The sequence below is a fragment of the Stylophora pistillata genome, chromosome 14, assembly GCF_964205215.1.
Source record: "Stylophora pistillata chromosome 14, jaStyPist1.2, whole genome shotgun sequence".
Lineage (NCBI taxonomy): Eukaryota > Metazoa > Cnidaria > Anthozoa > Scleractinia > Pocilloporidae > Stylophora > Stylophora pistillata.
Window position 1 is genome coordinate 19,353,200 of NC_142532.1, and position 14,454 is coordinate 19,367,653.

A 14,454-nucleotide genomic window follows, 5' to 3' on the forward strand; every position below is an offset into this window, starting at 1 on the left:
AGCAGCTCCCTAAACCGAGAACAGTAATCGATCCTTTTTCCTGGCACAATATTATTCTTTCAGCCTTCCTCTTTCCGCTTAGTCTCCAGTTGCAACCGTTGCTTGATCTCGTCTGCAACACGTTCTCTTCCCAAACTGATGTTAACGGCTGCGAGAGAGAATTGTGTCTAAAAAACCCGTTAGGGAGGAGAAGCCACCGTTGCAGTGACCAGCTACCGCTGGCCCTTGAGCTCAAGCTTTGTGTTCGCACGATCGATCACACACTCGTAGAATATCTCTAAAGGTACCTTTCCGTGACCCGTGGCCTTGGCGTAAAAACAAACCTTAGATTTTTCCTCTTTAGTATGGTGATAATTCTATTTGTTATTCCGTGAAATACAAGCTGTAATTAGTGGCCAAATGGAATTAATACGTCTGCAACACGTTCTCTTCCCAACTGACGTTAACGGATGCGACAGATAATTGTGTCTGAAGAAACATGAGAGAAGTAAAGTTGGCGTGGCTAGACTCGGTTACCACTGCCGGGATCGTGAGCTCAAACTCTTTAATCGTGAGATCGATCACAAACCGATAGAATATTCAGTTCTAAAGGTAACCCCGTGACCCGCGGTCTTAGAACTGAATATTCTATCGGTTTGTTATCGACCTCACGATTAAAGAGTTTGAGCTCACGATCCCGGCAGTGGTAACCGAGTCTAGCCACGGCATAAAATCAAACCTTAGATTTTTCCTCTTCAGTGTTACGATAAATCTATTTTGTCATCCCGAGAAGTACTTCCTGTGAAACCTAACAATATTACAAGCTTTTATGAGTAACTTTAATGACCTCGTGATTACGTCATTCGGCCATAGCGCTGTTGCATCGTCATCCTGCTGAGGAACAATCCGGAAGAAGTTTAATTAGCTATCTAAGCTAGGTGCCTGACAAGCTCCATCAATTTCGAGTATAAATAAATCTACTACATCTACTACTACTAAAAAAAACTCACGCTACTGAATTTTTTAATCATGTGGATCGAAAATACTGAAAGTTCAAACGGTAAACGACATGATTTACTTCTGAGGCGTTATCCAGCCAAATTGTTTTAATACAATGTCCTGTGATAGATTTGAGTATTCTTCCGCTTAATCAATGCTTGCGCTTTCGGTTTTGTGGCTGGCGCTTAAGGTTATTGCACTAAGGTTAACCAAATTAGTACCCATACAGCCGCAAAATTCAGCTGTCATCTAGCCACCCACATGGTATAACATACCACGCCTATTGGCCCCTTTCGTTACAGAGCTGTCAGTATCATCGTTAGTAGGCCCCTAATGACCGGAAAATACTGTCTTGTGTTTCACGTAAAAATGTTTCGATTATCAATTAGGTAAAACTCGCCTGTGATCAAGGTTTTCCTTTTCGTTTGGGATTTGGTTTGCTTACTCACCCCTTTCTTAGTTTGTTTTGGTTTGTTCCTTTGTATGTTTGATTGCGGGCTCTTAAACAAGTAGCGAAACTTGTGTGGTGTAAGTCCAACTGTTACGTCTACACGCCCCCTGACCATCGAGTGTGTAGTCTAAGCTGTTTTGCACGTTTTCTTGCTAGTATATCTGTGTAATATCTTATTATTTGTTCGGTGGATTTTCATTTCGAATGCCTTTATTTCAAGTCTTGCCATGTAGAAGTTTACAGTTAACAAGACAACGCTAGAATGAATCACATATGTGAGCTGTTCGAGAAGCTCAAACGTGATGTTGGAGACACGAAAAAGCTCGATTTGGGAGTTGTCGATTCCATATTCCGCGCCCTTCAGAATAAGAACGGTGAGATAATTTTCCTGTTTTTTTTTCCCTTTTCTTTGATGAAACGTTCGGTTAACCGTACGATCGGAGCACGTTATTGCATGTAGAGAACGTTAGTGTTTTTAAATAATATTTTGAAATGTCAACGCCTATTCCTCTCCTTTGTGGGGTGGGGGTATGTTCCACTTGCCAATTAATCCTGTCATAATGTTTTTATTTGTAGAAAAGTTTGATGAAGTAGCAATCAAACGTATTCTTGACGTTGTCGTCACATTGCTGAAAGTTGATCCACCTGAAGACAGAGCAAAGGTGTTAATGCTTATTGCTGAGATTGCAAAATCAGGTAATACAGAGAAAAATGATCTAAGTTAACGCTTCAAATCCAAACATCTGATCGTTAATTCTCCCTTCTAGCTACTATGCATTTCCTCATAAATTAGTTACAAGAATTTGGTGTTAGATCAACTTTGGTAACAAGTTTGGTGTTAGATCAAGATAACAACTTCAATTCTACCTGATAGACTTGAGTATTCTCAATACCTGTGTGCTGGATAATGTATGGATATTATGGGGAGAAATTACATGTTAATCACTTCTGGGAGCTAAAGGGTTGGAAGGTAGATTAGGAAATGAAACTTGTCAATGCACTGCCATGTTCATAGTCTTAGTGAGGTCTTTGCATAGTTTTCATGGGCAGGACAGTTTCCTTTCTTGCCTCTCTCAACCACTGGGGTAGTGGTAGGGAAGAAAATTGTCATTGAACATAGGTTGCATACATTTGATAAAAGTTCACTAAATTCTTAGAAGAAGTGGAGAAAGGAATGTGTGGTATTTCTCTGGAGAGTCCATTTCCAGATCTTGGGAGTGGTAAATGTCATACCTAAGGGTTTGGATGACAGTGCCAATGTCTAAATGACAATTGCAGCTGGAGCAAACCTGACAAATTATTGCTTTTTAATTTATATTTCCAGAAGAAACAAGAGTTCCTTGTGTAAGTGCAGGATTGATAACTACCATCTTATCACATCTTGAAATTGATGATCCAAATGTTTTACTACAAGCTTTGAGGGCGGTTGGAAATATCAGTGCTGAAAATGGTAGGTAAAGGTTGGCAGAAATATGACTTTGTACTTCAAGACAAGCAAAGCAGGGTGGCCTCATGGTTAGTGCGCTAAACTCCGGATCCAGTGGTTCTGGTTCAAGCCCTGGTTGGGGGAACCTTGGGCAAGACACTTTACTCTCACAGTGCCACTCGATCCGGCACTAACAATGAGACCACTGTGCCTCCTTAGGAGGGGTGGCTGGTTGGCTTGATCAAACTCACATTTATTTTAGATGATGTAACGCTTGACAGGACACAGTTGGATAGGAGGGGTGGTAAAGGTAAAAAGGTAAAGCCTACTTATGAGGCATGTGGCCCAGGTAAAGCCTACTTATGAGGCATGTGGCCCATTGGGCCGGCACTTAACTGCGGTTTCTGTAGCATGAAGTGGCTAGGAGTAATTCTACCCCCCCCCCCCCCCCGATGGGATCCTAGTCCATTGCAGGGTTACCCCCAGCATTAAATTTGTTGGTACCCTTTTAATTCTTCTGAGTGAAGAGAGGCACTGTGAGAGTAAAGTGTCTTGCCAAAGGACACAACACAATGTCCCTAGCCAGGTGTTTAAATGGGTACTAGCAAATTTACTACTGGGGGTAACCCTGCAATAGACTAGCATTCCATCCAGGGAGGAGTAGTTAAAACTCCTAGTTGCTTTATGCTATAGACTTGGCTTGTAAACAGACTTTACCTTTTACCTTACTCTGTGATAGATTAGAACCCAGCAATTACTGATAACTGATTGCTTTAACTATTTCACTCCTAAGAGTGACCAGAAGGAATTTCTCCCAACATGATAAATATGTGTTACAAACAGAAAGGTTGGGAGAAGAAGTAACATTATCAACTTGTTATTCACTAGCCGGGAGGTCTGTATTGGGAAAAACTGTGCCCGAGGTCTTGGATATTAAGTACCGCCCGAGGCCTCGGACAGTACTCAAGACAGAAGGCACAGTTTTTCCCAATACGGACTGACCTATGCTGGTGAATAACATTTTTATTTTTTTCTAACACGTAACAAAATGATTGCTCAAAGAACTTGAATGATTTAGGGCTGCAATTACGAGTTTAATTACGGAAAAATCCTCCATAACCTTAAAATTTGTTAGCGAGTGGATGATGCAGAATACAGATGTTATTCAAATTAAAGAGAAGGCTTTCACCAAAATATTTTTCATCTGTAAATGTAACCTGAAAAGGCTTCTGAGCAAACTTTGAAACATTTTTTGACAAGTAACTGTCACCAGGTGACACTAATACTAATACTTTATTTAACGTGGAAATACGCTTAGCTTAAGAGCTAGTTTACAGGTATTCCACCTAATACCTAATGAAAACCTAACAGCTAACCTAACAGCTAACATCGCTAATATCACAGCGGGTAAAATCACAAATTAAATACTGATTAAAAGCTTTTTAAAACTGTTATTACAATATTACCGCCGCAATTAAAATACTATTAAAACTAATGTTACAAATCTACTAGTCCCCGAATTTTAACAATCTAATTCTGTTTACTATTTCTTTGGTACCCACTTTTATTCTAATGTCATTTGAGAGTTCATTCCATTTCTTGGCTGCAAAATATCTCCATTACTTGAGTCCATATTTGGTAGTGTTAACTTTAGGTAAAGATAAAACATATTCTTGGCGCCTGAGATTGTACTTAAATGAGTGTAAGTTAATAAGATTCCTCATTGCCTGTGGTGCTTTGTTCGATATGCTGTTATGTATTGTCAGTAACATGTCTTGAATTCTTTGAGATTCCATGGAGCTAGGGTAGTCTTTTCCTATCCAAGAGATGCTGATAAGATGTATGTTTATCATTTTAGATATATCGCAACGATCTTTCATTGACTTTTTAGATTTTTGCAGTGTTTCTTTTCCGCAATTGTGCCAAACTTGGTTGCAGTAATAAAAATTCGGTAGTATGAATGAACGGTATAACGATTCCTTGGTTTTAAGTGGTAAAATATTTTTCAGTCTATTAAGCGAGTTTATTTGAGCACTCACTTTGCGGCAAATACTCGAAACTTGATCGTCAAATTTAAGCTTACTATCAAGTACAACCCCCAAGAGGTTAGTCTTTTCTGTGGTTCTGATATCAATTCTACCCGATTGAAGGAGTAGCTTATCTTCTGTTCTGTCAAGGACCATAGCTTGGAACTTTTCCGGATTTGGTCTCATGCCATTTTGAATAATTGACACCTGTCAATTGAAGAAGAAGAAAAGCGTATGCTTTTGAATAGACAACAGTACTGGTGTGACAGACACACACGAGTTAAATGACAATGCGATGATCTTCTCGTTAAAGACACAAGGGGATTTAATGTGACTTTTGTTCATCAAATTCCTCCGGTTTCTGATGAGAAATTTATGGTAGAAATTTCCAAATTCAAGGGATTTGCAAGTCTAGGTAAAAGCATATTTATAGAAGAACTCAAAACTTCGCCTAACGTTTCACAAACGAACAAATTGTGTTGAAGAATTCAGATATTAATGAATGAGAATCACATTGATTAACATAATTGTTAGCTGCAACCACCTCTCGTTGTAACTTTCTGAATTACTTTTTGTGAAGGATTATCTAATAAAAGATTTTTTTAGGCCACGCTTCGATCCTTTTAAAAACAAATGTAGTACTACCAAATTTATTTCGAGATCAATTTTCGCAGAAAAACCATAGTGATTTGAGAGTGAGAGAGAAGAAAGAATGAATATCATTTATCGCCAAAAGGTAGTGACCGAAGTCTTTGCTCAAAAATTCTGGCCGGCCGGCAAAATGAGGTATATTTGTGAAAACCTACAACGAAGCATGTTATGTTCTACAAAGTGATTCAAGCAGAATGGATACCACCCGCTGTGAGCGGGCCGGATGGGGAGAATACTGCCCGCTCTCGGAACCAATCAGATTGCAGGATTTGTAGAATACTGCCTGCCCACGAACTGAGAAAAAAAATAAATTTATGTATTTGTTTATAGAGCAAGCCAAGGCTACTTTGCTGGAAAACAAAGGAGCAGAGAAAATTGTAAAGAAGCTGGGAGTTCTTGAAAAAAGCTTTGATGAGAAAAGTGACAACAGACTTGAGTTGGCAGCATGTGGATCCATGCTTAATGTAGCTATTGATGATGGTAAGTCTCTTCTAATACAGTCAGACCTTGATTATCCGGACTTGTTGGAACTAGACAAAATACTCCAGATAATCGAGGGTCCAAATGATCAAGAATACAAATATAATAAGGAACAAAAACTGATTGAATTAAGAAAGCAACATTTAATTAATTGTGAAACAAAACATTTACAATTGTATTGAAAAAAAAAATGGTATATGTTGTCACGGTCTATTGTGAATACCTCTACATGTGTGTATTAACAATTAAAATTAGTGAAAATTTTGTCTTGAAGAAGAACATTGCCTTTACTTCACTTTTCAATGCTGTAGTTTTTAAAAGAATGGGCTTCGGATCTTGATCACGACTAATGAATATTCATGACAAAAGTGGGACCAGAGAAAAAGTCCGGATAATCGAGAAATCCGGATAATCAAGGTTCAACTGTGTTCTCCTAGAGGATCTACAAACTGTGGGAGACCCTGTGGGGGAGAGTTGGTGGCTAAATGGTTAGTGGGCTGGACCCTAGGTGAAGAGGCCAGGGTTCTAAACTCGGCTGGGTCATTGTTTTGAGTTCCTGGGCAAAACACTTTACTTTCACAGTGCCTCTGACTGTTCTCAGAAGTAGTAATAATAATAATAATAATAATAATAATAATAATAATAATAAAAATAATAATAATTATTATTATTGTAATAATACTAATGAGCATTTCTATAGTGCCATATCCTATAGCTCATGGTGCTTTACAACACTTTCTGGGGGATTTTGAGTGAACTGCATTGAGCAGTGAATAGTTTTTGAAGGAAATTTTTGCAGATGCTCCTAAAATCAGAATCAAGGCCAGACCACAACAGTGGGAGCTATGTTCCTTACTCTTTGCAATAAGGGTCTGGATTCTTTTACGTTCCCTGCTAACCAGTGAATTGTCAGGGAAACATGATGAAATACCAAAGATAACCAGATAACAGTAGTCTGGCATCTCATCCAGGGGATGGGGCAGTGCAGTAGGAATACCCCTGATCACCTCATGTTATGGAAACTGGGATAAGGTCCAGCTGGATGGGCTACTTGGCTTAACCCCTTAACTCCCAGAAGTGATTAACCTGTAACTTCTCCCTGTAATATCCATACATTACCCAACAAAAAGGTCATGAGAATTTCCAAACTTATCAGAAGTTGTTACCCTGATCTAAAACCAAATTCTTGTAACTAATTTACAAGGAAATGTGTAACCGCTAGTGGGGTGAATTAACAATCAGATCTTGGGAGTTAAAGGGTTCTTACAGATGTTCATATATCATCTCAGTGTTAATGTCAGTTATTGACCGTACTCACTGTTGCAGAGGCGCTAACAGCAGAAGCAGTTTCATTTGGGGCAGTGCCATTTTTATTGAGCTTCATTAAACAGAGTCTTCAGTGTAATCCAGCTCTCTGTCGAATGGCCTTATCAGCTATGTCTGTGCTCACATGTTCAGGTAATGGAAATGGTTGATGCTGAGCTCTTAACTCTTAGACTCCTGAGAGTGACTAGCCACTAAATTCTCCTTACAATATAATTCCTGAATCACACATTGAGGTTGTGAGATTATAGAAAATGATCATCAACAAAAGAAACTCTTGATTGCTTAACAAATTCTTCTCGTCAGCACCTTAGGAAATGTATATTTTGTCTCTCGTTTGACCTTATTTGGAGATTTCTTATGATTATAATGAATTAGTTTTTATATAATTTTACTTACATATAATGCAAAGAGAAAGGAAAAGAGAGCTTTATGGAGAGTGGCGGCGTGGCTACTTTATCAAAGACGATGAAAGAGTCAGATGACGATGAGTTGGTTGACTCTGTGCTTGAAATTTTTACATCCCTCATTGCAGATGGTAAGTCCAGTTTTAAATTAAACAAGATGTAGAGGGGGGGGGGATGTGATAGATGCATTGGTTATCACCCTCAGTCACCCTGGTTGTATGTGTAAAAAAATAAATTTAATGTTGACGGAGTACAAGCCTCCTGGGTAGACCTTCTTTTGGCCCATCATGTAAACTTTTTCTCGTCAGTGGCCAAAAGTGGCTAGAAAAAGACGCAAAAAAAAAAAGAAAACGGAAAAAAACAGAAAGAAAAGGTTAGCACGATGAGATTTTATGTGGTGTCACTCATCCACGTAGTAACCCCATGTGACAGGGCTTAACTTCATTGAGAAGCAAAAGCACACTGTTAATTTTCATATCCAACCACAATAACACTTACAAGCAAATTTTTAATGTGTCCTGCCAGGGGCGTCCCAATGACCCTTGAGCTTTTCCTTATACAAAATAGAGATATCTTAAAAGTGAATAATTGAGATATTTCTTATTAATAAGTAAAAGTAATTTTCCCTTAGACAATGTGAAGAAGGTGCTGGTGCAAGAAGGATTTGCAGAACATTTGGCTAATGTTGTGTCAACGTCGAAAGATGCAATAGGAGATGAGATTTTGAAGCACAGGACACAATCTGCAGCTGACATGATAGTAATGCTGCTCACTGAAGGTGAGTTAGTTGTTACTGTCCATGTTTTTATTTTGTGATTGCAACTTTTTGTGGACAGAGTCTCTCATAGGAGGGAAAGTTGTCAAGTGGTTCAGGGTTTCATCAGAATATAAAATTATTTTTCTCCTTTTAGTGGTTATAATTATGTTGTTTTGTAGTTCATTTATTCTTTGAACTGTGTGGAGGTGTGGTGGCCTCATGGTTCGTGCGCTCGACTCTGGATCGAGTGGTCCGGGTGCGAACCCCGGCCGGGACATTGTGTTGTGTTCTTAGGCAAGACACTTTACTCTCACAGTGCCTCTCTCCACCCATGTGTTTTAATGGGTACCGGCAATTTAATGCTGGGGGGTAACCCTGCGATGGACTGGCATCCCATCCAGGGGGGAGTAGAAATACTCCTAGTTGCTTCATGCTACAGAAACCAGAGTTAAGCACTGGCCTAATGGACCACTAGACTCGTAAACAGACTTTACTTTACTCTACTTTTTACTATTCTTTGAACTGAAGCCAAATTTACATTTGTCTTCTATTTACAGATAACAGCATGAAAGGACTCTTCAATGATGGCAATGGTTCTGTCTACAAGACCTGTGTGTCCTGGCTGTCGTCAGGCGATGAGTATCTGGAAATCTCTGGTTGCCTTGCTATTGGCAACTTTGGACGAACAGGTGAGGGTCCCAAATAGCAGCACAGTATGTGGAGGCAGCTAGTGTGGCAGAGTGGCTAGGGTGCTCGACTTGTAATCTGATGGTCTTGGGTTCAAGCCCCCTATCCTACTACTCTTTGGATTTGTTCTCGTTTACCCAAGGGGACCCATTTTTTATACATTGTCTGGCCCTGGCCAGGTGGGATTTATAATTATTTCTGTTTGTTTCCGGTGTTTGTTTCCAGTTTGTTAGTTTGCTTCGGGTTTGTATGTTTGTTTTAGGTTTATATGTTTGTTTCAGGTTTGTTTGTTTGTTTGTTTCTGGTGTACGTGTTTGTATTGGTCTTTAAGAGGGCCATGGGGGTAGTGGGTCAATTAATGCTATTATTATTATTATTGTTATTGTTATAAAGCAATTCATTATAAGTGACTTGTTGTGAAAATTTTTTGTGAACTAAACCTTAACATCTTACATTCCACAGATGAAAATTGTATCAAACTTGTGGAACAAGGAGTACACGAAAAATTACTAAATTTACTGGCTCGGTGTTCTCACAGAGAGGTAATGAAATAAAGTAAATAAGTAAATCAGTCGGCGTTATCTCTAGATTAAGACACTTTGTACCCCTTAGTACTCTAAACCACATTTACAGGTCACTTATCCAACCCTATTTGTTGTATGGTATAGTCGCGTGGGGACAAGCTGCAAAAATTCATAGAGATAAAATTCTAATCCTTCAAAAATGAGCCCTTCGCTTAATGTACTTTGGTGACTACAGATCTTATGCAATCCCGTTTTTTGTTTCTTCTCGTTTTCTTCCTTTGGATATGCTTTACTTTAAATCAGTTGCCATCATGATGCATGACATATCCAATAATTTGTCACCTTCTAACATAAGTAACTTAGTCACTTATCAAGCTAATATTCATCCCCATAAGACAAGATCATCTTCAAGAGACGACTATTTTGTTGAAAGTTCAAGATTAGATATACAAAAAAGGGCACTTTCAAGAAATGGTGTTGGAATCTGGAATAGCTTGTCTTGTGAAGTGCGCCAGCTATCAAAATACAACTTTAAGAGTAAAATTCATGATTTCCTCCTCCAGAGACTCGAAAAATATGACGGTTATATTGATTTGTCTACTTTAAGACACAACTATAAGACCTCAGCTTGTTCTGTTTTCTTGCCGCCTCTTAAATGTATTAATGTAGTTGTAATTTGTCTAGAATTTTGAGTCTCCTGCTCTGTATAACTTTTTATTTTATATTTTATAATATACATATTAAACACTGCCCGCCTCGACTAACCTTTGCTAACTGCGGGCAGTGCATATTAATTTTCTGTAATATTGTAATATATCATTGTAATATATCATTAAAACTCTTTAAAACTCATCATCATTAAAAGGCTTTTTTTTTTAAACTCATCATTAATTATAGGATACATTGTGCTACATTTCTGCTACATTTCGCCTTGTCAGTCTCATGGATGGTGAAAACGAGCGCAAAAGCACAGGCACGAAAAAAGCTGCAGGGGTCACAAGGCCCAAAATGAACTTTCTTGCATGGATACCTAGTAGCGATTAAACATTTTTGTTTTAATCGCCAGATCCTCAATTTTGTTCCCTAGAAAAGTCCCACTGATAAGTCAAGTCCTGTTTAGGATGATTTCTTTTCAGAATGTTTCTCCATTAACTTAAAATGCAGTTTATCTGTGAAGATTCGACACTTACCAATGTCATTGTTTTTTTTTTTTTTTTTTTTTTTTTGTGTGTTTTTTTTTCCTCTCTTATTTCCCTTTAGAACATGGGAAGGCAGCAACAGGCTGTTTTTAGTGCGCTAAAGAATCTTGCAATGCCAGGTAAATTTAACAATTTTTTTACAAGAGGCACATTTGTAAGACGTGATGATTATTTGGCACGAAAAGAAGAGGATACACGAGACTCTTTATCGACATGTTCATTAGTTTAAACAACGCTCTCCTTGCGTGACATTCCAAAGAACGAGTTGCGAAGGAGATTACTTCTGTGTCAGTAAAAGAATTAACTGTTGAAAAATCTTATTAGCGAATAACATAGAATGTTTTGCTTTCTAAGGGAGCAATTTTATCTGTGTAACAGCGGAATGTTATACCTGCAAAATGTAAAAGAAAGAAAAAAGAATAGGCTGTTATGTGATAAAAAACAATTTCGACCGATATAACCGCGCAAAAGCTAACTGTGTTTATTTTAGGGTTTTGAAGTCCTTAATTTCCGTATTTTTTGATGTCATTCTATTTTAACCGGTATACTCTTGGTCATGACACAACCTTCAAATTTATTATTACTTTTGTTTTTTGGCGACTGTAGCTGTGAACAAGTCTAAACTCGTTGAGGGCGGTTGCCTAGATGTAATTCTGCCTCTTCTCACGAACCAGTCCCCTTTCGTCCAGTTTAAAGTTCTTGGCACGTTGCGCATGCTCTTGATGGGAGACGGTAAGAACTTGAAACAAAGCAGAGATTCTCTTTCCTTCCTTCTCAGTAAGTCTTCGCGCATCAGCTTTGTACTCTTCTGAGCATGCGCGAATTAAGCAACACTACGTCATTGTTCTGCAACGTCGATGTCATGTGTACACCCACGCTCTGTTCACATGTATTTGCCACGCGTAAAGAATCAATATTTTACTCCCAAGTTTATAATCTCTGGTTCAAATTTTATTAAAGAAAAGGCCAACGAGAAAAACTTCCCTTGAAGAATTTCTGCAGCAACAGCAGTTAAAGTTAAAACAATCTAAGTAGAGACAGAACGTGACACTTTTTTGCGTTACAGCTGCCGTGGCCAAAAGGATCATTAGAAGTGACGACCATCTCAACACCTTAGTCCGATGTTGTGAGTCCAGCGGTCACGAGGGAGTCAAAGCAGAAGCTAGCAGGATGTTGGCAATGATGGCAAAACAGGCTAGAACGGCAGGTGGGTAAGGGCTCGGGTTAGGACCAGGAATTTGAGTCCATTTAAAACCATTGTCTTCTCTACACTGGTCGAATGCTCGAACCAACAGTCAAACTCGGTGTGAGTTTAACTCCAATGATCCAATGATCCTGATGAGAGCTCAAAGTAAATTCGTGTGAACGGCCTGGAAAACGCGAGTGACGCGCAGGAAAACGCAAGTGACGCGCAGGAAAACGCGAGTGACGCGCAGCAAAACGCGAGTGACGCGCAGCAAAACGCGAGTGATGCAAGTTTTCATATTTTTTACCATCTGAATGGTTGAAAGGGTAGCACGAGTTCTCGAGACAATTGACAGCTCAGCCAATCATACTAACGGAAATTTGTGCTTTTTCCGACGCTTGATGCAAAATTATAATAGACCATAACTATTATAGGTTCAAAGTGACCTGCACCTGTCCTTTGCGTCCTGCATTATTCTGTTAAAGCGCATAATACAATTCCATCTCTTTCTTCATCACGACAGAGGTCTCTCAGCAAATATTAAAATGCGGTGGACTGGCCCCTATCGTAACCATGGTAACGTCGGAACATCCCATAATGCAGAACGAAGCTCTGATTGCATTGGCGGTGATATCAACAACTGTGGAAGGTGCGACTTTCAGTTCTTTTCATAATTTGTCGAGTGTTGACAATCTTCTGTTTTCTCGCATTATCAGTTCACTATGACTCAACCGTTTATGAGAATAAAGAGAACCATCTGATGCTAACTGTTTTTTATGTCCTACTAAATTCCAAAAGCTACAAAATAAAGCGTTTCTTGGCCCGGCGAGAGGTTTACAAGTGGTCTAACCCCCGAAGACCTCTCTCGACTCGTCCTAGATCTTTTTGCGGGGTGTGAAACGCTCGTCTTGCTACGCTCATAATGAGGGCCAGCTCGTAGGCTACCGGTATTTGTTAAATTTCCAACTCCGAATATTGCATTTCTAGTGTTCTGATTGGTTCGCTCAACTTCGGTTATCAGCTCATATTCCGAGTCATCTTATGTGAAATGTATTGCGCAAACCGTTGCGGAGCTGAAAAAGGCTCCTAATATCCAAGTTTTCAGGATATAAAGAAATTTAATAAAACAATCATTCCATCCGCGCCTGTTGGATACGATCTTGGTTATGGCCAACACATCCAAGGCGCGCTAAAGGACTAATTGTTAATTATCCCGGCTTTCATGATATCACCCAACTCTACCTTATTTATTGTTTTTGTTTTTTGCTTGTTTTTTCAGAAAGTCATTACCATAAGCTTAGAGACAGTGGTGCCATTCAAACGCTGATGAAACTCATCAAAACGAAAGACGTGAATCCACAGTCATGCTACAACGCCATGGCTGTCTTGGAATCATTTTCACTTAAAGGTTCGTATGATGTGTTATTTTCCCCCACGATGCAACAATATTCGGTTCGTTTTCAAACGCATCCTTTCGCCGAAATTTTCGTTCTCGTTTCATGGCTCATTTTGTTATCGCCTCCTTGGACTTTTTAGCCAATCTTTACCGGCCCCAATTATTTGTTGTGTTTCAAACGCGTTTAAAGTGGGTTGTAGTTGCTTTTTTGTCGTGTTTTTGGATTCAATTTTGAACCGTGGTTTAAGAGGGTTTGAACTCGCCGTCAATTGAGGCCAGAAGTTACGAATATACGAAGCAATGTTTGTTTTCCAAACTCTAAGTTTGCAAAGTCAACTGAACTAAGTTGTTTCTCTTACAGAATACTTCCGACGAGATCTGGAAATAGCAGGATTGAGCAAGGCGCTTGACAACCTCACAGCTCACGAAAACGAGAATGTAAAGAAGAGAGCGTTAATCATTCTGACAAGAATTAAGGCTCAAAAGTTAATGCAGCAGGAGTAAGGGACGTTTTTGAGATATGCGTCGAAGAATTTACGGAACTCAGAGTTTGAACTCCAAGCCATGGATGAGTGAATTGAAATAGGTCGGCGAAATTGACCCTGAACTACTTTGGGTTAGCCAAGAACGCTTAGCTTAGCCAATCAAAGCTCCACAATTGCACTATGCCTAGATTGTGCGTTTGATAAGGGGATCGAACACAGAGGGAATTTTTTTAAAAAAAAAAAATAGATTTTTTATCAAGTAAACTTAGCTAGCACCAATTTTAAAATCATGTTTGTATGGATAGTATTTCTTTCCTACAAGCTCGATGGAACAGTTAAAAAATAATGAATAAAGAACTCTGTTTCCAGCTCAGCAACTCCATCTGCGTTTTTGAAAAGGACTGGTACCCACTTAACAGCGAGCAGCTAGCGTCCGATATCCAGGAAACTTGGCCAGAACATCATAAAGAGGCCTAA

The 14,454-nt window shown here is 39.1% G+C and overlaps 1 protein-coding gene across 2 annotated transcripts; it reads left to right on the plus strand.

The window, feature by feature from the left end:
* Positions 1-1,378: 1,378 nt before the first annotated feature.
* Positions 1,379-14,350, plus strand: LOC111333352 (rap1 GTPase-GDP dissociation stimulator 1). 2 transcript variants are annotated; one of them, XM_088745458.1, is made up of 16 exons: positions 1,379-1,506; positions 1,650-1,803; positions 2,006-2,125; positions 2,754-2,879; positions 5,864-6,013; positions 7,340-7,471; positions 7,749-7,874; positions 8,375-8,521; positions 9,058-9,189; positions 9,650-9,729; positions 10,972-11,029; positions 11,517-11,642; positions 11,977-12,117; positions 12,620-12,745; positions 13,376-13,504; positions 13,854-14,350. In XM_088745458.1, exons 2-16 carry the CDS (start codon positions 1,692-1,694, stop codon positions 13,994-13,996), a joined length of 1,848 nt encoding a protein of 615 aa, XP_088601584.1. In that variant the 5' UTR covers positions 1,379-1,506; positions 1,650-1,691; the 3' UTR covers positions 13,997-14,350. The 2 variants fall into 2 exon arrangements, with proteins under 2 accessions (XP_088601584.1, XP_022794632.2); XM_022938897.2 differs by lacking the exon at positions 1,379-1,506 and having other exon boundaries at positions 1,515-1,803.
* Positions 14,351-14,454: the final 104 nt, after the last annotated feature.